Source organism: Choristoneura fumiferana, chromosome 9 (assembly GCF_025370935.1).
Source record: "Choristoneura fumiferana chromosome 9, NRCan_CFum_1, whole genome shotgun sequence".
Taxonomy (NCBI): Eukaryota; Metazoa; Arthropoda; class Insecta; order Lepidoptera; family Tortricidae; genus Choristoneura; species Choristoneura fumiferana.
The window spans coordinates 6,493,729-6,515,067 of NC_133480.1; the positions used below are offsets into that span (position 1 = coordinate 6,493,729).

Genomic DNA, 21,339 nt, shown 5'->3' on the forward strand with positions numbered 1-21,339 from the left:
CCTAAGGTATAAAATATACCTAAACTTGGAATATTCCGTACAAAATACGAAATCATTAAAAAAATATTACTTATTTTTTTCGTGGCTACGGAACCCTATTTCGGGCGTGTCCGATACCTTTTGGCCGGTTTTTAATAGGTATATACTTTGTGTAGTTGGGCACAGGTTTCTTTTCCGTTTATTGAATGCCCAGATTTCTAGGAAGGTACCTACTAAATGGCCTAAAGTAGGTCGATGGCATCTTATAAATTGAGTAGGGTCATCTGTGTTGAATCAGCGAATGAACTCAGGGTCATGCTATGATGATTGGACAAACATCGGCGCAGAAATACAATAAATAAAGAAGCGGCATTTGTATTATTTATTTTGTCTCAGCATATTTCATTGGTACATTGTTAAAGATTTATCCATTATAGTGTTCGCCATAATTCATCATTAAATATATTATACAACTCTTTATTTTAAATTCTGCACACATGAATGCACGATTAATATACATAATTTATATTATTTCGTATAAATAACCATACACGGTACAAGTCGTGATAAAAGATATGGATACAGATTTATAACAATGTATAAACAAGTGAACAACTTTGAACGGTGTTAGAAATAACGCTAGATATTTTATTAATGATAGAAAATGTTCAAATAGTACAGGTTATACATACATTATATAGATATGTAGCGTAGTGCTTAGCTAAAACATTACCTCAGGCGCACGCAATATGTACAACAACCGAATTATACGTACATAGTTATACATACATTAACGTGGACTAATCAGTGAAAATACATGTTTTATATACGAATGGTTATTATTAGGAATCGCAAGCTAATTCTGGATTTATATGTGAAAATGTTTAAACATGACTGGGTATACCGAAGCGATTATTTAAAGGACTTAATAAGAATCCCTTGTACGAAGTGAGCAATCTCGAAATAGCCTACTCGAAGCGAGCGCTCGCGGCGCCTCGTCGGCGCAGCCGCGCTGCTCCTTAACCAACCACGAAAGCACCCGTTAGACTTAAAAAAAAGTTTGGCAACACTGGACAAACTGAAGGGACAGAGACGACAATTTAATACGAAGAAAACAGCCCTTCAAATCGGACCCTGAAGCGACTCGTTACCTCTAGCTGAGACAAAATATTTTGCCAAACTTTTTTTTGCTCTCAACAGCCACTTTAATTGTTAACCATGTTACAATGTAAAGTAGGAGTTTATTTTTTTATTAATAAATCGCCAACACATGATAAACAATCTTAGTCAATATTCTAGGATATCGTTTCGTAAAGTCTTTTCTTGCTTAGCACAATAAGGGTAGTACTTATCATGAAAACGCGGAGATGAACGACTCAAAAGGATTGTCATGCCTCGATGAAACTCCCATGGAAGCAGTCTTGTCGGTTATAAAACGAGCTAGCCTTTAGTGTAGACTAACAATACATCTACAGAGGCAAGGTTTATGTAATTATTGGAAATACATCATAAATAATTCAAAGTCCACCGATTTATAATCAATTCACCAATAAATTTTAAAATAACACAAGTTTTGTGTATGTGGGTTATATAGGTACTATCTACGTATGACACTGCACAATATTATCTATGTTTGTGTAAGTGGTGGTACGATGTATGAGAACGTTAACTATTCTCAGTTTAGTATTGTGTGCATTATATATAATGCAATTATATATAATGGTTATAAACAGTGAAAATAGCCTGTGCACAGCAAATTGTTGTGCATACACAACGACGTAGGGTGCACAGTACCTATACAGTACAGATACATTACTTAGAAGTTTTGCAAGTGTGCATATAGACTATGGCACGTCATAGATGTGCAATTCCAACGTACTCTTCTCATAATACAAAATAAGAGTCATTTTACGATGATCCCCGTGTAACGTCTCTATGACAGATTGTGCACGTCAAGAAATATCGATTTTTGACATTACTCAATAAGCGCCTATGCACACTGCGTGCTTTTTAAGCACAGATCATCACGACGGGGCCACAATTTCAAAAACTACTTAATAAACAAAAGTGACTGAATTTAATTTTAAGCGCGTTAACTGCGCGTAAAAAGTGCGCCGTGCATGTGTATATAGACCCTAAGCCAGGACTTCCCAAAATGTGCGTCGACTTTGTCCCAGGAACGTCGCGTGTCGATCTCTTTTTATTTTTATGCTTATGTTTTTATTTCGTTCCAATTTTCTAATAAAAAATATAAATATCCAGATCCAGATAGTGCTTTTCTGATAACCTGCTGTTACTAGGCTAGTACAAAACTTGGTAGGGCGTCGTAAAAAAATGGCAAATTCCCAAAGGGCGTCACAGTACAAATAAGTTCGGGAAGCCCTGCCCTAAGCTATTGCAAGTGACACAAAGATCATAATAAAATGATTGAACTCATATGAGGCCATATTGTCTACCGCACTTGGAGTCTCAATCGTTTTCAACACTTGTTTCTGTCACACGGTGTGGGATGAGGGCAGAAAGAGATGGTGAATGCGATGAGGGGCGCGCGGGCGTTAGACAAAACGGCCATTTAATAATTGGTATGGTATACAACTGTGATTTGTTATACATTTGTGTGAGTAATTTATTATTCTTTTGGGTGTTTTGGGCATTTCTTACAAAAAATGTTAATTAGTTAGGTCATAACATAACAGTACATATTTAACTAGGTGTAGTTTAGGTACTATCTAATTTCGATTGTCAAATATTCGTAGGTGTCAAATATTTGGAGGATTTTTAATAAGGTTTGTGATTTTTTAAATTTTTATTTTTTATTTTTTGTTCGTAAACTCTTACTAATTAGGGATATACAAATGCATTTTTTTTAATTTGCGAGACGATTTAGACTAACTGGAGTTTTTTCTGGCGACATACAATAGAGGTATGAAGAAAAAAAATCGGGTTGCGATATACAGCAATGTGTTTAGAGTAGCCACAAAGAAACATGTGTATAGTGCATAATGGTTGTCCATCGGGAAAAGTATCTCAATCTGAATACCTACGAGGGCACCCAAAGTGTCAATGGATTATTGTATAAAATTGTGAGAGACATTGTCATATCCATCAATGTGACACTTTAATATTTAGAGTCAAATGTCAAAACGAAAAATGTACGGTCCGATTTGTAGCATTCGAACATGGCGGATGTAGACGATATCTAATTTTAGTATTTCTGCTTGTTCGGCTAGTTGAAGTATAATTTTGATAGTGTTTTATGCGGCGATTAACCTTAACAGGGAACAGTGATCACAAAACAATCACAAAATTCTATATTGCTCTGTCTCGTGTCTGACATTTTTTAATGCGCAAGTTGTCTCCGCGTGGTTTCTGGAATTTTGCTATCAAGTTGCAAAAACTACAATCACCGTACAACGTGCAGAAGAAGAATATTTATCTTTAATTTAACTGACATTGGCCCAAGCCTTTAAGGCCGCCATTGAGGGGAATAATAATAAAATGTACGGCTGTACGATGATGGGTGCTGAAGCTAATGAGGGCTATCGTTTTTTGTCTTACTAGATGGCGCCACTGTTGCGTGAGGTTTTTAAGTGTGGCATTCAAAGTCTGTTATTTAACAAAGCTTAGATTAAAATCATATTTAATACCATCAATACAACCGTACCATAAAAATATCGAGCAAACACAGTCTTGCGTAGTCCCGTGTTGTTCGGAAAAAAGGGAGGACAAAAGTTTTTGAAAGACAAAACTGTCTCAAAACACAGACATTCATTGCCCCTTATCGCGTAAGTGCCATACCTAATTAATTTCAGGTAATGCAAAATATTCACAAAATTATTCTAATTATAAATAAACCCGCGTAGCTCACCCAAAAACGATGAGATTTGACATTTCGGAGACCTCACGCTACACTAGCGCCTCTAGCGGCGAATTCATACGCGATAGCCCTCATTGATAGAGCACGATAAATACGAACTTTTCCAACAAAATACGACGGAAAACCATTATGCACCTACATATAGATGTAAGGGTCTATAGAGACATATATCTGTTTTGGTACTTTTTTGTCCTAGATTTGACCTTTGCCAAATTCTAGTGACCCAGCTGATTACAAAAAGTAGGCTTTCACAAAGGTACTTCATACAATAAGTTACAAAATAAAGCGAATCTGAAGTTTGAACTCATCGAAATTTCTTAGTGATAAATGACGCAGAATTATTATGTAGTACAATTATTATTATTAGAATGATAAAGATGGTATCACGTCTACTATCACAGAATATTATTATTTCGAGAACATCAGGGGTGGCGTACGCTCGCACATGTAAGTTGTCTACTCCAAATGGGTAAGTGAAACGGCTAAACATGTCAACATGTACCTAACTTCAATTATACGCAGGATTTCTTTTACAATATTATTTTGATATTAATGAATATGACAAATTTAAAATTATTTTCTGGCAGTTACAGACTGTAAAAGGCCCGGACGATAATCCATGGATACATATGTATGCCAGAGAACGATATGGAATATTATTCCATTTATTCTATTTTCTCCGGAGTCATCCAAGTAAAGGGAAGCGTTGTTCCTAGTTCCTAGAACTGGCCCTATACTAGATCTACTATGAAGTGCAAAATTCAAACTTCGTATCTCGCCGTCCCGCTGACGCTAATATATTGGATACGAGAGTGAGAGGGACGGTACGATACGAACTTCGATTTTCGAGTTTCGTGGTAGCCCCCCTGTTCCGTAAGAACCTCTCACTGTATCGAAATTCGCGCGCTCGTTTCAGCCTGCGAACTCGCAGAATAGTCAAAGTCTTTTGAATACAGTTCTTGGTCAGAAGGACGGTTGCAACAGGACTTTGCAATTCTCTATTTTTTGAACACACTTATTAAATAAAAAAAGAGAGAAACATTAAGTTCGAATTCCTGTTTTGTAAGTAAGGAAAACTCACAGCTAGCGATCGTAAACGTAACGTAGAAAATCACAACAACTATGCCACGAGGACTGTAAAGTAACAACTAGACAATAACTTCATTATAATTTCATATCTATACATACGACAATATGCAGTTACAATGCTATAATGTGTAAACAATTTATATAATCTAACAGACGGGCAAGAAGTCCGAGGGATAGAAAACGTACACTACTCGAGGCGGACTCGCCGCCCCGACCGTGGAGAGGTAACTATCGAGACAGCACTAATATTGAATATTCACTAGACTGTGCGTTTATTGAATTCATTTAATATTTACATTTCTTACAGTACTCTCGTAGGTACATTATGAACCATTCGGCCAGAGCGGGATAATTCCAAACACGATACCGGCTTAGGCAGTCGCCGTCGGGCGCAGCCGCGGCGGAGCGCCACCGGGGTCGCAGGGGTCCCTCGTGCCGGGGCTGCGGGGGGTCTCACGCGCCGGCGGCGAAGGCGCGGGGCACCACGGGGTCGCGAGACCCAGTGCGCCGCCATTATTTGCCGCCCAGCCCGAACTTCATGAAGATCAGCTCCTTCCCTTTGCTGAGGATGTCGCCACCGGGGGCAGTCATTTCGGTGAACTTCTGCATGAGGTTGGGCTGAGTGGTGGGGGGTTGCTGCTGCGAGGGGGTCTGGAGCGGTTGTGCGGTGGGTGCGGGGACGACAGCGGGGCCAGCACGGCGCGCGGGGGACGCGGCGGCGGGCGGCGGCGCCGCGGGGCCGGCGCCCAGCCCGCCTAGCCCGCCCAGCGTGCCCGCAGCGGCAGGAGACTGCACTGGCGTGCCGACGTTACCAGCGCTCGTGCGCGCGATCGTGCTCGCCGGCTGCTGAGCGGTCGCCACGCCTCTCGCCCTCGCCTGCTGCATCAAACTTTATTATTTACAAACAAAACATTCCTATTTAAGCATCGCAGTGCATTTGGTCGAATTCCGAAAGCGCTATGATGGAATTTTTTGTGCACTTTATAAAAATACTGGTTATCTGGCGTGCCAAAACGTGCGCTCGTTGCATTGGAGCAAATATTGTCTAGTTCGACAAAATTCACTGTTAGACTGGCAACTATTCTTCTGTCTCTTTAAATAGGTTCATTTAATGATTACTATTCGTATAAACTCTAGGTATACTTAAGTTAGCAGTGATTCATTAAACGTTAGTGAGTTTCTCCTCAAACTTGAGAATCTAACCATAATTTCAATATTCATGCGGAATTAAGTGACTCGATCAATTAAGTTAAAGTTGCCATTGCTAAAATTTCAGTGGAATAAAAAATACAATTTTGACAAGATACGTATAATAAAAAGATATAAAAAATGTGCAATAATTTGAAACATGCATGCCATTCAACAAAGCTTGTGTGGATACACAAAAATGAAATTATTCCAAGTGAGTTCAATAACACTTGCAGTTAAATTTTTAATGTTGAACAGAGGATCTTTTAAATGAAAATACATATGTATATGTATCAGACAAAACACTGAAGTTTTCAGTACACCATGCTTTAAGTAACTACAACATAAAGCATTCAAAGAAATAAAGATATGCACTATGCGATGACATAACGAATTGGAAGCTGCCAGTATGTTATTTGTTGTGTAGAGACGCAAAGTGAATGGAACATCACCTGGCTCACTTCGGTATTAGTGTTGTTGGCGGGTACAGGTAACACCTATACAAAACAATTGTTTGAACAAACATGACGGTGTACAAGTGATTGCAAAACACCTGGATCGATCTCCGCCGTCGATCATTCGGTATCCGCATATGTAATCGCACAGTACTTTAAAGGATCACGTTTACAGGCCTCTCAGAGATTATCATACAACATGGTGAATGGTCTATGGTATTCTGATGTGAGTGAAGTATACGCCAGTGTTAATTTGTCCTAGTCGCTGTATGGTCTGGTCTAGTATCATGGCATGATGCTACTGATATAATAATGCTCTCCACGACTAGTATGTCCGCAATGTTACAATGGACCAACTGAACATCGGGCTAGCTTACAGTACCAAACGCCCTGAGGATACACTGAGCGTAACAATGAATCGCAAGGTAAACATAGATAAAAAAAAAAAACAAAATAATGAAGAAAAAGAAAATAGTGAGAAAATAAACGTAGAGAGATGAAGTGACAGTTCAACAAAAACGACTAGTATCGTTGCATAGTATATTTGAAACAGTATTCTTGTGGGTCGATTATATACGGTATTATTTTTACCTGAGAATTCACCTGTTCTGGATTACTGGCGCATGTGTTGTGGTCTAACTGAGAAGGGGGAAGAGGGCAGGCATCTAGCAAACAGACAATACACACAACATATATAGTGACCACAGACAACCACTTTAATCTTGGATCACACCTCACGCACACCGTGACTTCTGTGCTGAGTATGTTGCGTGTATTTGTACAGATTAGCCTACCCGCTCTCGTGGAACTAACGTGTCAGACTGTGACGGCATGACATCGGGGGAACACGTGAAAACAAAATAAAAACAGGACAGAGAGTTGGATAGATAACGTATACAAAAATAATATAAGGTGTCCTTAAACGTACAGTGGCCAGAACACTGGGTACAACGTTATAACTCGCTCCCGTAGGTACGTGTGTTCAAGAAGGGATCGTACAGGCTTATCACTGGGTTATGGCAGTTATCGTTAATTTGCGTGAATCCAGAACGTTCTTTGAACGATGTTTGTGACTGTGTAATCCAAGATAGTGTTCATTAGCAAAGTGTACACCAAGAGTCTTTGTGCTCCGTAGATTGCAACCGGACTCGCGTTGTACAAAATCATCCCGTTTTACTTAACATTTTTATCAAGTTATGTTAAACATAGGTATAATTAGCCGACCTCGGTTATGATTATTTCTTCTACAATCAATTACACAGTTTTAAAATTATATAAAACCTAGACGTTGTTGGGCAGATAGTTATTCCTATGTAGAACCGCGAAAGTTGAGGGATGCAAAACGGAACGCGTCGTTCGAGACTTGAAACTCGAACTCGCCGAGGCGAGTCCCGTCGCAATCGCAACACCGTGTACAGGAAAAATGATAGAGGGTACCAGAGCGAAATAGCTAGCGTCTCTTAGTAGTCACATAGCAAGTCCAAGGTGCAAACATGAAACACTCAAAGCTCTCAGTGATCGGAACCGAACCTAATCGTCATCACTGAACTTACCAAACTTGTTCTTTAATTATTTTTATACAGCTAACAGGGAGAGTAACTAGGACAGCGAATATTGAAAAGCTGGTCGCGGCTAGGGTTACCGTTAGGAGTTCGAGTGAGGATAGGTGTCAAGAAGGGGTCGGAGGATCCTATACCACCGTGTTACGATGCGAGCCTCGAGGGTACCATTTCACCTGTGGTGTTTACTGTAGGCGTCGGTAACCCTAGTCGCGGCTCTACACAGTACACAGAGAGCGTGATGTGGTGCGTACCTTTTCTGTGGAGAGTGCGCGGCGCGGGCTGCACATTGTCGCGCGGGGGCGGCGGCGGGCCGCGCGCGCCCGGGCCCGGCGGCGCCCCGCGCCCGCGCCCCGCCGCGCCGCGGCTACCGCCCACGCCGCCTGCACAGACACAACTCCAATCTCCACAAACAGCTCAACTCAACACCATATATAATTTACTAAGGAGCCCCGCACACAATCACCAGCAGTCGCCACCACTAAACTACTAAATGCGACCACCAGGCGTTCAGTCAGACCACTATATCGTGCCACCCGTGGCAGCCACTGGTGACTGGATGCGGCTACCAGTGGCTGCCATTTGCGGCTAGACTACATTGACTGTGGCCGTGTGTGCGTGTGAGTCAAAAGACAAAGCGCAGCCACAAGTAGCGAGCGCGGTCGACTCCCGCACTTGTGGTGTGGCTCGAACGAGGCCACTCAAACGCTCGGTGTGTGTCGATCCCATTCAAAATGTATAGAGAAACACGTCCACTACTTGTTTTCTTATATAACATTCTGCAAATTAATTCATTGTCGGTTCTCTCTTCGTAGGCCTGTTCTCACTATAAAGCGGAAATACTAGCGTAGCGCGTAGCAATAGGTAGGTATGTAGTTCTAAATGATTTTGTTGAAGAGCAAATGAGTCTCTCAAAGCGACATTTGTTTCCACCTTAAATAAGTGAAATTCATTGTATAAATAATAGTTGCTGAGACAATAAGTATAAATCGGTGAAAATACAAAATACTTTACCTTATAACTATAACCCTAATTATAAGAACAAAAGAAGAAGCGACATTAGAAATAAATTGTGATTATCATGGAATAGTAGTAGATAGGTAAATAAATATTGCAGGTAAGAAAAAATCAGAAACCATTTCCTGATGTATTTTCAGTGACACAAGGATCTCTTGTAGAAAGATGCAAAGTTCAACCTTGTCATATCTTAACCATGACCTAGCCACGACAAAATATGTTTTACGTAGTTTTCCGCGATCTCCGTTAGGTACTTTAGAGGTACGCTAAGCTTACTCTGGGACTGTTCCATATGCGAAAACTCTGCAGTCGCATTTGCTTAAGATTTCAGTGGCATATGTATATGGTTGCTAACTATATATAGGTGACTGACCTTGGCTAGGCTGTCCGGGTCCGGCGTATTGGTCATTGGCCTCGGTCAAGAAGTTGCTGGGCACGAGGCCACGTACGCCATCTATCTCAGCCATGAAAAAACCGTCGTCGTCCATCTCCCCGTAAACGTGAATTATCTGCCCCGTGTGGAAACTCAGCTCCGCCTGAAACCACATTGAGATTCAATAAAATGTATCGTGGAGAAATAACTCTTCTCTCCATTATCACCACACTATTACGAGTAAACCTACAAATAATACCTACAAGTTAGCAAATTCTACTTCGATCGGGGATCGAACCCGGTATCCTAAACTCTGTAGTCGGTTCTCTAACCACTAATCTATCCGGCTGCCCGCATATCTTCATCCACAGCGAGCAAAATTAAATTAGAATAAAAATAGATAAATTTTTATAATTACACCTCTAAACGCCTCGATAAGCCCTTCGAAATCTTCTTCATTATGTTGTGAAGAGACAGATCTTACTGATTGTCTAACAAACTATCTATCGAATCGACATCTACTCTACTCACGACACTTACTTACATTGATTGTAGTTGGCAGATCTGGTTGTGACTCGCCAGCCAGTGCAGTGGTTGCGACTTGATCATCACCTGCTCGCCGACTTCTGCCATGTTGTATAGAGACAAAGTCTAGAGCCAACCATATATCAACATCAACTCACAACACTTACATCAGCGTCAACATTAGGACTCAGCTCTTGCGGGTCGTAGTCGAACAGGGCCACCATCCGCCTAACAGGCTGGTTGGCGTACGAGTCTGTCCAACGGTCGCGCGGCTTGGCCGCCGCCTGCCCCGCGTCTTGCTCCGACACCTCCGCAACCATGTTATGGGGCACGTAGCCGCGCCGCCCGCGGCACTCGCCCCAGTAGAAACCGTCCGTATCTTTGTCACCCCACACCTGGGTAATACAATTCCTTTAAAAGTACAAAGGTGACAGACTAAGATTAGCTTCTGGAAGCTAATAGGCTAGACGACAAAAAAAAACTGTTTAGTCCGTCTTAAGCTGTGGTCTTAAATCATTGTATGTATTCGTGACTATGGTTCTATTAGAAGGATTGGAGCATCAAAGTAAATCTAAGCAACATGATGTATACCTTAATAATATCCCCATCACTAAACGGCAGTTCTTCATCACAGCTCTCCGGGTTAGGACTCATGGTGGCCGGGTCGTAATCGAAGAGCGCCATGAAGTACCGGCCCCGGGTCTTGGACTGCGGGTGCTGCGCGTGGCGCGGGGCGGTGCCCCGGGGACCCTGCGGCGCCCCGCCGCGCGGCCCGTACGGGGCCTGCTGCCCTTGTTGCTGCTGCTGTATATTTAAATCTAGCTTGACGTGAACATCTTAGAGGCAGTCAGCGATGAAGTGGGCAGCGAAACTATGAGCTCTTGAACTTTGTCTCTTTGCCAAAATTAAGTCTGATTGATCCGTATTTATATCATAAGGAATCGGATTGCCCACTTCCTCGCTAACTTCTGTGAGACTGACCAAATGTTCCCTGAAAAACAAGCATCAAACATTGCAAATGCAAGCAGATTGCTCAAAAAAGACCCATTGCATTAGAAAATTAAAGAATTGAAGTCGTTAACTACATCATGCTCCAATATCAGGAAGAAAAGAGTCAAAGTCAAAAGCTGATCGGGGGCAAAGATGAAGTAAGTGATAAGGAGGGTCAAAGAACCTGATGGGGGTTAGGAGGGCGGCCCCGCTCGTGGTGCGTCCTCGGCGCGGGCTGGTAGGGCGGCTGCGCGCCCGCCGCCGGGGCGCCGGGGTACGGGGGCTGCTGGCTACTTTGGAACTGGCCGGCTGGTTGATAGGGGGGTTGCTGCGTGCCATGGTAGGCTTGTGTATTCGGGTACGGCTGACCCGATGGCTGCTGCGACGCTTGCGCTGGTTGGGACGGTTGCTGCTGACGTCCGTACGAACCAACACATTAATAAGGTTAGATTTTCCATTACAAAGCCAATAGCAATAGTTCAAGCTCATAGCCACAGTAATCCTTCATTGGCGTTGCGTTAAAGCGATAGGAACATTACCTTCTCCTCGGCCGATAAAGAGTAAAACATTCCGTCGTAGCCTCTAGTCAACCCCCATGCACAACGAAAGCTAGCGTGCAGCGCGTACACTTGAAACCATATCATTCATAGCAGATAGAATAACATTAGTCGATCTTAATCCAGTGCTTGACATAAATGCGTATCAACGATTTGTAACATTAATACCCTCGTCCAGAATTCTTTCGAGTTTTGTCATGTATAAATTAGCACCCCAGCTAAGTCTTACGTTAAACATTTAGAGACCGAATGTTGTGGTGTGTGACGGGAGGTGTGGGTCGAGTGTTGCGTCGAAGCCAAGACAGCATGCAGGAACAACCATACAAGACGGCGAGCATGCTCGAGTGAGTGATCTGTATCGAGTGCTGTGTGGCCGAGTGGACGTCTCTGTCGGGACGGGAGCCTCGAGTGCTGTGCGGCCGCGGCGGCCGGCGTGCGGCGGCGGGCATCGAGGACGTACATTACAATTAAAACAAGTGAAGATGACAACACAGATACACCGAAAAGTGGAAACTCGTGATTGGGATAGATTCCGCAAAAAGTTGAAATTGAGAGAGAGCATGTGAAAGGTGAGCACATCGATGACAGCTAGGAGAGTCCCAGACCTGCGGGCGGCGGCGCTCCTCGTCCTCGCTACCCTGCTCCGCGGCTCCCTCTTTAGTGATTTCGATGGCCGGTATCCCCGATTGCTGATACCACACGGTCATTCAATATTTAATATAGAACAAAATTTACTCTCAAATAGGATAAAAGAACATTAAATTAAATTTTGTATGGATGTGCTGACTGACGAGATGGTCGATGTTGATGTTGGATGTAAAATAATAATGTGATGGCTGCGTCGCTCGTGATGTTAACACACAACTTGTTGCATCAACAACATATTTAATACTTCTGATAGTATATATATAAATTAAGACAGTACAACATAAAGCAGTTTCACTGACGCGTGTCTACATAAGTGGTTGGTCACAGACACTACGAGTAGAGCAAGTGAAGCCGTTAGGAAGCGAAGTGGGAAGGAGGAAGTTCTTGCTGTGGAAGCGATTGACTTCTTCAATATACTTGTGAGTAGCTAGTTACATTGATCATATTTAAATATAAATTTCCTGCATTTTTCTGGTGTCGGACGACGTTGATTCTGAGCGAGTGAAGGTTAATGTGTTGATGAGTCAGGACAGTATGGTCTAAATGTTTTCATTTATCTAGTAAAATTTATGTAGAAAGACTACCGATTCTCGATCATTTCATGACAGTCATATAATCTAATCATACAATGGTCGGCATCGTGGTCTACATTCGGTAGTTATATTATATTTATTCCCTCTATTAAACTATAGAACTTCTAACAGTAAACCATTCACTGAAATAGTTAATTGTCTAGAATAGAAAGTTAAAGTTTCCAATATGAACTTAACTAAAATATAGGCGTAAATTATAATTATGTAACTGTTTTCTACAATCTTGTCTCCTCTACTTGAATGTGAGTATAATATAGAAGCGGGTTAATATTTATTTCATATGCTGATTATATGACTACTTTAGTATGTATATTACGATACTATTAGAAAACGGGCACACTGTGTAAGTTGATAAAAAAACATATAAACTCATTACGTAACTAAGAACAAACAAAAGGCACTCTCAAACTCATTCTAAATAAATCAAACAGGTGATATAAGAACGTTAGAAAGAAACAAAAGAAGATATTTGAAAAGACGTGTTAAAATTCCTTACCGAAGGGGTTATTTTGTCGAATATACTCTTTAGGAGGCCTGTGCCGAATCCGCTCGCGGGCTATGGAAAGGTGTAACAGTTATGTGAGAGAGCGAGGTAAGGTTAGACGCTAGGTGGCATGGTTCTATCATGAGCTTCATGGATGGTCTGTCTGTGTCACAAAGTACAAGCTCTTTATCTGTTCTAGGTATAGGTATATTTGTAGGTGTCGTGCGTTGTATCGGGTATCGGCCAATAGCACTAGGACTACTACTGATCTAGTCGCAAGCAGTAGGTATGCATTTAATTTTGAACGTTCGAGCCGAGTGCATAGCTATCGATGTCGCACGTGGTGGTGTCGCGTCGCGCACGTCGGAGACTACGGTCTGGCTGCGGTGATGCCGGCGACAGAACCACAGGAGATAGTATAAAGAGTGCAGTTTGCAACACTGATGTACGCGACAAACACTCTCGCTGGTCGCCACCCGCGCTGCTGGGCGTGAGCACTGAACGTCTGAACGGGAGGGGGCGATCCGAAACTGTTTGTCACGTAAGAAGAGAGCAATGACACTGATAATTATAATGATAGCTAAAGACACAGACGAAGAAGATCTTTAGAGATAAAATCAAAATATGAAGCTCATTTACATACTTGATCAAGATCATGTAAAATAAAGTACTGGCGAACTCAAATATGAAGGTACACACAAAATATACAACACTAATTTGCAAACCAATGTAGACAAGGTGCCGTGACAACGAACATTTAGTTAGAAATTTAATGAACACTTAGCGATATATGTTAGGTAGGTATACAGTAATATACTAAAGGATATTTTCATAATATTCAAGTAATAGTTATCGTTTGTTGAGGATCATGTTTAAATGTGTACAGTTAGAATAAGAGTTTCATTGTAAGGAATCGAATTCAGTTATTAATAAGTAGTCATTATATTATATCAAATTATTAAAAAAGGTCACCTGAGCGGCGTGCGGGTCGTGCCGGTTGGCCATGGGAAATATCTCTTTGTCGGAGAGATTCTCGTCGTGCTCCAGCACTTGTTGATGTTGCTGGTAGGGCTGCGGGCGTTGCTGCTGGCGGAAGCCCTGGCCCGGCGGGCCCGGCTGCCCCGGCGGCATGGGCCCGCGCGGTCCGCGCGCCGCCACGCCGCGCAGCACCGCCGGCGGGATCGGCGTCGGCGCGCTGTCCCCCGACTGACTGTCACGCGACTTTGTACGAACCTGGAAACAACAGACCCGCGTCAACAACTAATGTCAGATTCAAAAGAGATAATCAAGTAAATATATTACATAAAATATTGCAAAACGTAGCGTCCGGTAAGCCAATAAAGCTACATCGAACCGTACTCACTGTGACACACTTGGGATTGAGTCCGATCAACTTTCCGATGTCGATGAGCGCGTGGTCCCCGGTGGGAGAGTCCACGTCCGTGACCTTCTTGCCGTCGGCGTACACCGCGTACCCTGTGACGGGCCCGGAGGCCGGCGGGCGCAGGACCGGCTGCCACGTCACCAGCAGCGTGCCGTCCTGCGGGCCCGCTTCCACCTGCGACACCGCACCAATCACCACCAACAATCCAGCCGAATATTCCTCATGCTAGCCAATTGGGTTTATTCGCACCAGCTTCAAACACAAATCAACAAGCCACATCGACGGAAGTATGACACAGGCGGGGAGGCTAACGACACAGGGAAGCGATGGAACCATCAATACAATTTTGTTGTGGAGCTGGATTTATGGTTGCGATTGACGCGACATCCTCGAAACGGTCGGACGTGCCGTGTGCTTTGAGGTTGTGTTATTATTTGAAAGAAAAAGGGTTGTGTTAGTTTCCGTGTTAAAGTTTAAAATTTGACCATCTCACACTTTGTGGAGCGTTGGAAGCTAAATTTAAGTGCATAACGTGTGCTTTTCCATGTGTATTCTTGTCCTCGAAATGTTCTGTTGTCCATTGTCCATATATAATGTTGGTTTGGAACATTGGCAATGTATGCATACATACATACGATACAGATAAATTACAATAACCAGCGAGCAGGAATTGTGTGTGTACAAAAATTTGGGTTAAAGCATGCTTGGTACATTTCATGCCAATTGATAAGCGTGGGGTGAGCACATACCATGATTTCGTTCGGTGGGTCGGGGAGGCCTTTAGGCAGCGTTCGGAAGTCCGTGTATGCGCCAGGAGCTTCTTCTATCGCTATTCCGGAGGGAGGGCCAGCTCTTAAGTGCTTTGCGCGCACCGTCACCCGGTACTGAGTACTGGGTGACAAGCCTGTGATTGTGTGGCGGTATACGCCTGGCTTCACAGTTCGGACCTGATAAAAACATTCCAAATGTTATCCCTGTATTGTAAAATTGTTGTGAGTGCATGCACTCTTACAAAACCTGCATGGATTTGGATTAATTTTGCATGTAAGGTAGCCGGAACTCTGGAATAATACGTTGGCTACTTTAATTCCGATATTCCCACGGGATCAAGATGTACAGTCGAACAAATTGAATCATGACCCAGGGCGGTAGCTTTGTGCTACTAATGTCATGTTGACATCTCATATTTTTGTCAAGGAAATAATAATAGTGAAATTGATTATTAAAAAGACCCTGGGTCATGATTCAATTTGTTCGACTGTACAAATGTAAAATACTGAAATCTCGCAGTTAAGGGGATCCCATGCCCCAATGACTTATTATATTAACATCAACGGCTTTATGCAATATAGTATCCCATATTTACTTCAAAGTTCATTGTTTTCAAGATATTTGGCATCAAAGTTAAACAAATTTAGGCCAAAAAACTGGTTTTCTGGCCATAAATTTTGTGTTAATTAGTTTCAAATGAAAACCCTCGACCAGTTTTTAGAGACGTCAAAGACAAACACAAATATGTAGATTTCGTATATGATAGATCTTTCACGTCAATAGAGATACGAAATAAGTGTTTTTTCAGACAATGTTTAAAAAAATCATACAAAATTAAGTTTTTTTTTTTTCAAAATCCGGTAGACAAAAATGGAGATAAAAGATTGGAGAACCGATAGCCGTTCGGCTTATAATTGTATCTGTAGTGCAAAAGTAGGAGGTAAGATTCAAAAATTGACAAAAATCGATGAAAACCTCGGGTAGCCCCTTAAGTCTAGAAATATGAAGATTTAAGATTTGTTCGGGTTGGATGTGGTTAATGGTTACTAACTTCAACATTGTTGACGCAGACGACGTGCTGGTGATTCGAGTTGGCCGGCAACCAGGAGATGACGGCCTGGGAGCAAGTGACGCCGCTGGCGCGTACGCAGGTCGGGCCCATGTTGGCGGTGTCTCTCCCGATGACCATGGTGCAGGCCGCGTCGCGGGACGTGCGCCGCGTCACAGTCACAGACCGGACACTGATGCGGTGAGGCTGTAGAGAAAACTGTCAAAATAATTTCTCGATACTCCGTGAAGGGCATGCGGTCAGTAAGAAATTGAAGATACGACTTCGAGTCGACTGCTAAATTTGCTAAAATTACGTTTCAATTCAAATTTATGTTATAATATCAATTTCTTTAGACATAGTCGATCAAGAAAGTGTTTTACTAGTTTTTATGACAGTTCTTCTTACATCATCTTCATATTCATCGCAGCCTATATACGTCCCACTACTGGGCAGAGGCCTCCTCTCATAATAAAAGGGCTTGGGCTGTAGTTCCTACGCCGGCCCACTGCGGAATGGGAACTTCACGCACATTGAATTGCTTCTCAGTTATTACATCAGAAAAAAAATGAGGGCTGATCGTCACATTAACCTGTAGGTAATTGAAAATAGCCTCTAATATTTTTAAAATAGAGATACATGAAATCTCACTCAAGACGGTGAAGAAAATATCTTAATAGACTTTACGAGAAGTGTCCATAGAACCCTATTCCCATCGGCTTGCCCAATATTTACAAAATAGGACTACAGGACGTACCTACATGATTTATGAAAGATATATGCGATCTTTGCTTCGGCTTTACCACGAAAATATCTGACGCTACTCCACTCCTTCTCAACAGTTTTCAATGATTCAAGATAAAAAAATCTACTATTTAAATAGGAGATCTGTGCCCTGCAGTGGGACCTATATGTATAGTATAGGCCGACGAAAAATCTACTGCTCCTCTAACACTGATGTCTTAGTCAAACTCACCCGATTAGAGTCGACACCTTCAACGAGAGCTCGCGTGCGCTCCGAAGCCTTGACGGTGGTTTTAAGCACCCCATCCACGTAGACGTGATAGCTTTCGATGTTAGCTTGTTGAACACCCTCAGGCGCTGTCCAGCCGATGAGCACCGACTTGTTTAGCTGCCGCTCCAGCGTCAGCTGCCGCGGCGCTGGCACTAGCGACGAGAAAAACAGCTCGGCTGTCGTGAATTGCAAACGAGCGGGTGCAATATGCGAAGCGTGCAGCCGGGAAGGGAAGATAAAGGTACCGCTATATAGGTAAAAAACTTAAGAAGATGACCTGTTGTATCTGTACAACACATATGAAGGGTCCACGGAAAGAACGTGTCTAGTCACTTAAGCAACTTTTTGAGTTATAGCGGTTTGAAAGTTAGTCATCACGAACAATTACTATGGTTACCATTTATTTAAAAGATAAAAGAAATAGATTTTATATTGTTTTCAGATTATTTAATTCAATGGTAAGTCATAGTACTTTGTGAGCTCTATATTTTAAGATTAAAATCTCAATTTGAAAAAAAAGTGACTAGGCATGTTCTTTCCGTGGACCCTTCATATAATATACGTTCCATATTCGAAAAATTACTTAAGTCCAATTTTATTCCTTGCACTAGGTAGGTACTGCACTACTACATACAACAGGTCATCTTCTTAAGTTTTTTACCTATAGATAGCTATTCTCATTAATTAAAATGAATAAATTAAATAACTGAAAACCTGAATGCGGAGGCCTTATTGTCTAACACACTGGAACTCATAATAGTTTTTACTATTTCTTTCTGTCCATTTGTATACAATGAGGGAAGAAAGAGATGGTGAATGTGATCACGAACGTCAGATCAGAGGCGTTAGAAAATATGGCCACAGACAGTAGACTATTCATGAGACGTATTTGGGATCAACTCTACAAAATTCAGCAGGGCTACTCTGAAACTCGAAACTCGAAGTTCGTGTCGTGCGGTTCCTCTCGCTCTCGTATTAAATAGTATAAGTGTCAGAGGGACCGCACGACACGAACTTCGAGTTTCGAGTTTCGGAGTAGCCCTGCAGCACCGGTGTGGCGCTGTTCAATTATCGTCTCGCCCCGCCTCGTCTCGATCGACGGAAAAACTTGACTCGTGCTTCTCTTACTCTCCGAGTTTCCAAATACTTAATATTCACTCCACTGTAACTCAGTAAAAGTATACAAGTCGTTCACCACCGAATTAAAACGTATCATTCTAATTATTTTTAATGAACGCTACTAAAGTGTTACAAACCCACATCTCACACGATGATAAAATTAATAACTGCTACGGAACGCGAGCCTATTATTAATTGAGTCGGTTAGAGTTGGTCCTAAATCACGTCTTATGAGTCTCCCTGTATTAACTAACTACTCTGTATTAAGCAACTCTATAACTACTTGTTACACTTTTGTAGAGCCCTCCTGTGAGTAGGGCTTTAAGCCATAAGAGTTTTTTTTGTTTTTAAGCGGATTACTCCTCGTTTGTGGTAAGTGTATTTTCAAAAATCCTTGTATGGGTTAAAATGTCTAACCTGTATAAAAATATGTGATAAACTAATTAAAAATAAAAACAATAGTCGGGGTGTGTGTGTGAGGATTTCAGCATATTAATTTAAGTACACCTTGAATAGTTACGAGTATAATGTAGGTATTATTTGTAGAGCGTGAGGGGTAACGAGGCCGATCAGCAGGGCTACTACGAAACTCGAAGTTCGTGTCGTGCGGTCCCTCTCGCTCTCGTATTAAATAGTATAAGTTTCAGAGGGACCGCACGACACCAACTTCGAGTTTCGAGTTTCGTAGTAGCCCTGCTGGGCCAGTGGCGTGCAGTGAATGTAGGCAGTGCTATACCTTGACAAGTTCGTACGTGACACTCGGTAGAACCGTGTCGCAGGGAGCCTAGCCTTTATCAAGATTTTTTTAACCTCTTCACCGCCACAATACAAACGAAGTGACCTGCTTTGTACGCCATAGAAAAACCAGCGACGACTCAACTTGATTTTTAATTCCATTGCAGAAGGATTCATTTTGAGTTGAATGTTGGTCATGTGTATCTACCGTGGCTTCCATTGGCTGTCACAATTGGATGACTCTGGCGGTGAAGAGGTTAAAAGTGCGGTAAATGCTGACTGCAATAGGGTTCTACCTAGTTTCACATACGAACTTGTCAAGGTATGGTGTTGCCTACACTGTTGGTGGTGGTGGATGCGTGGGGGTGCAGCTACTGGAGCTGTCTGCATGAGCTGCACGCCACTGATCAGGGTAACATTTCACTTTACATTGTGTAGGGGAGACCGGGGACAAAAGTAACATTTTGGATTTGTGCTCCGATTACTCGCTATCTTATTTATTTTCTCTAATGAATAGTTTTGATTACACTCTATAATGTATATAATATCCGAACATTTTATTAAATAGAGTTCGATTTTATTATAGTTACCAGGCTTTGAAAAATAATTGACGATTGTTAGTTTTGCCCCCTAGGGCTAGGACGAAAGTAATATGGTTAGAATCGAAAGTAAAACCCATGAAATACCACTTTACTGAAGCGATCTAAGTATAGGTACTAAAGTGTAGGTGAACCGCGAAATAGCAAAATCATTATCTTTTTGCATTTATTCCCAGACGAGCTCACAATCAGCTTATAATTAGGTATGTAGGTATGCAATTAAAAAGCTAAGGTTTATACATTTTATAAACTATTTGTATGTGAATTAATACAAATGTTTCGGATATACGTGCTTTGGATGACAAAAAATTTTTAATGGAGATGTTGATGGTTATTAGCCTCCGTAATATGTACTTACGTACCTAACTTAATTTTTAGGTTTTGTACCCGAATGTTGACCAACGGGATTCTAATAAAAAGCCTCTACTGTCCGTCTGTCGGTCCGTAGGTATTATAGCTGCTATAACAGCAAATAATATAAAGAAAAGAAAGTGAAGTAGGTATATAAATTAAACGGGGTCCCATACCAAAAACCTGTTATTTATTTAATACAGGAGTGAGAGGGATGGTACGATACGAACTTCGATTTTCGAATTTCGTAGTACCCACTCTAGAACATTCGATGCTTACCGTTGTCATCGTCTTCTGGGCCTTCGCTCAAGTCCGCCACCTCGCTCAGGCGAGCCACGTCGCGGCTCAGCGATAGGTCACTGATGGCGGTCGTGGCAGACTCGTCGGCATCCCGCAGTGTGGCTACCACCGCCTGTGATCATATACGGTTAACAGTTTTCAATCAAAATAAAAAAGCCTTTATTGCTGAAAAGTGATTATACAATATTTTATGTAACCTATATCAGTTTTTACATTACCTAATAAATCAGTCACTCTGAATCTAACATATTTTCCCTTGGTCGGTTAATACGGCCACTGATTTTGCACTTTTTAGATTAGATCGTATGAAATTCTGATCGATTTTTCCCCGCGATCGAAGGTTTTCGCACTGTGATTTATTTATATTCTTGTTAGTTTTGAGTTATTTAACAGAACTGTTTGTAGGTTGTGTCCAATAAGCCACTATTTGCACTGATTTTTAATTGATCGCACGGAGTAAACAAAATACGTGTGTACTGCTTTGACACCGGAACCGATAACCGGAACCGATTTTCAATATCCTACTGATATTATAAATGCCACAGTACCTATGCGATGCGGTGCGTTCGATGCTTACAATCCGTTCATGTAGACGCTTATCTTATTTAAAACTAATTTGATAGTTATATGTACCTACGTAGCCGCATATAGATCTCGGGAATAACCGCCACTAGTTTGCACAG

The 21,339-nt window shown here is 42.0% G+C and overlaps 1 protein-coding gene across 17 annotated transcripts in view; it reads right to left on the reverse strand.

Annotated features, from left to right (window-relative positions):
• Nucleotides 1-338: 338 nt before the first annotated feature.
• Rbp (RIMS binding protein) overlaps nt 339-21,339 on the reverse strand; it is a 42,749-nt gene continuing 21,748 nt past the window's right edge. For 2 of the 17 annotated variants that reach the window (XM_074092056.1, XM_074092052.1), the window contains exons 7-22: nt 20,636-20,768; nt 17,514-17,704; nt 16,541-16,744; nt 15,468-15,665; nt 14,698-14,892; nt 14,307-14,567; nt 13,347-13,406; nt 12,215-12,298; nt 11,237-11,464; nt 10,654-10,866; nt 10,221-10,457; nt 9,538-9,700; nt 8,402-8,530; nt 7,180-7,253; nt 6,586-6,630; nt 339-5,824 (exon numbers count right to left, since the gene is read on the reverse strand). In XM_074092056.1, the coding sequence (XP_073948157.1) occupies nt 5,459-5,824; nt 6,586-6,630; nt 7,180-7,253; nt 8,402-8,530; nt 9,538-9,700; nt 10,221-10,457; nt 10,654-10,866; nt 11,237-11,464; nt 12,215-12,298; nt 13,347-13,406; nt 14,307-14,567; nt 14,698-14,892; nt 15,468-15,665; nt 16,541-16,744; nt 17,514-17,704; nt 20,636-20,768 (2,781 nt within the window). In that variant the 3' untranslated portion in view covers nt 339-5,458. The remainder of the gene's footprint in view (nt 5,825-6,585; nt 6,631-7,179; nt 7,254-8,401; nt 8,531-9,537; nt 9,701-10,220; nt 10,458-10,653; nt 10,867-11,236; nt 11,465-12,214; nt 12,299-13,346; nt 13,407-14,306; nt 14,568-14,697; nt 14,893-15,467; nt 15,666-16,540; nt 16,745-17,513; nt 17,705-20,635; nt 20,769-21,339) is intronic. The other 15 variants (XM_074092069.1, XM_074092059.1, XM_074092053.1 and 12 more) reach the window with 14 other exon arrangements.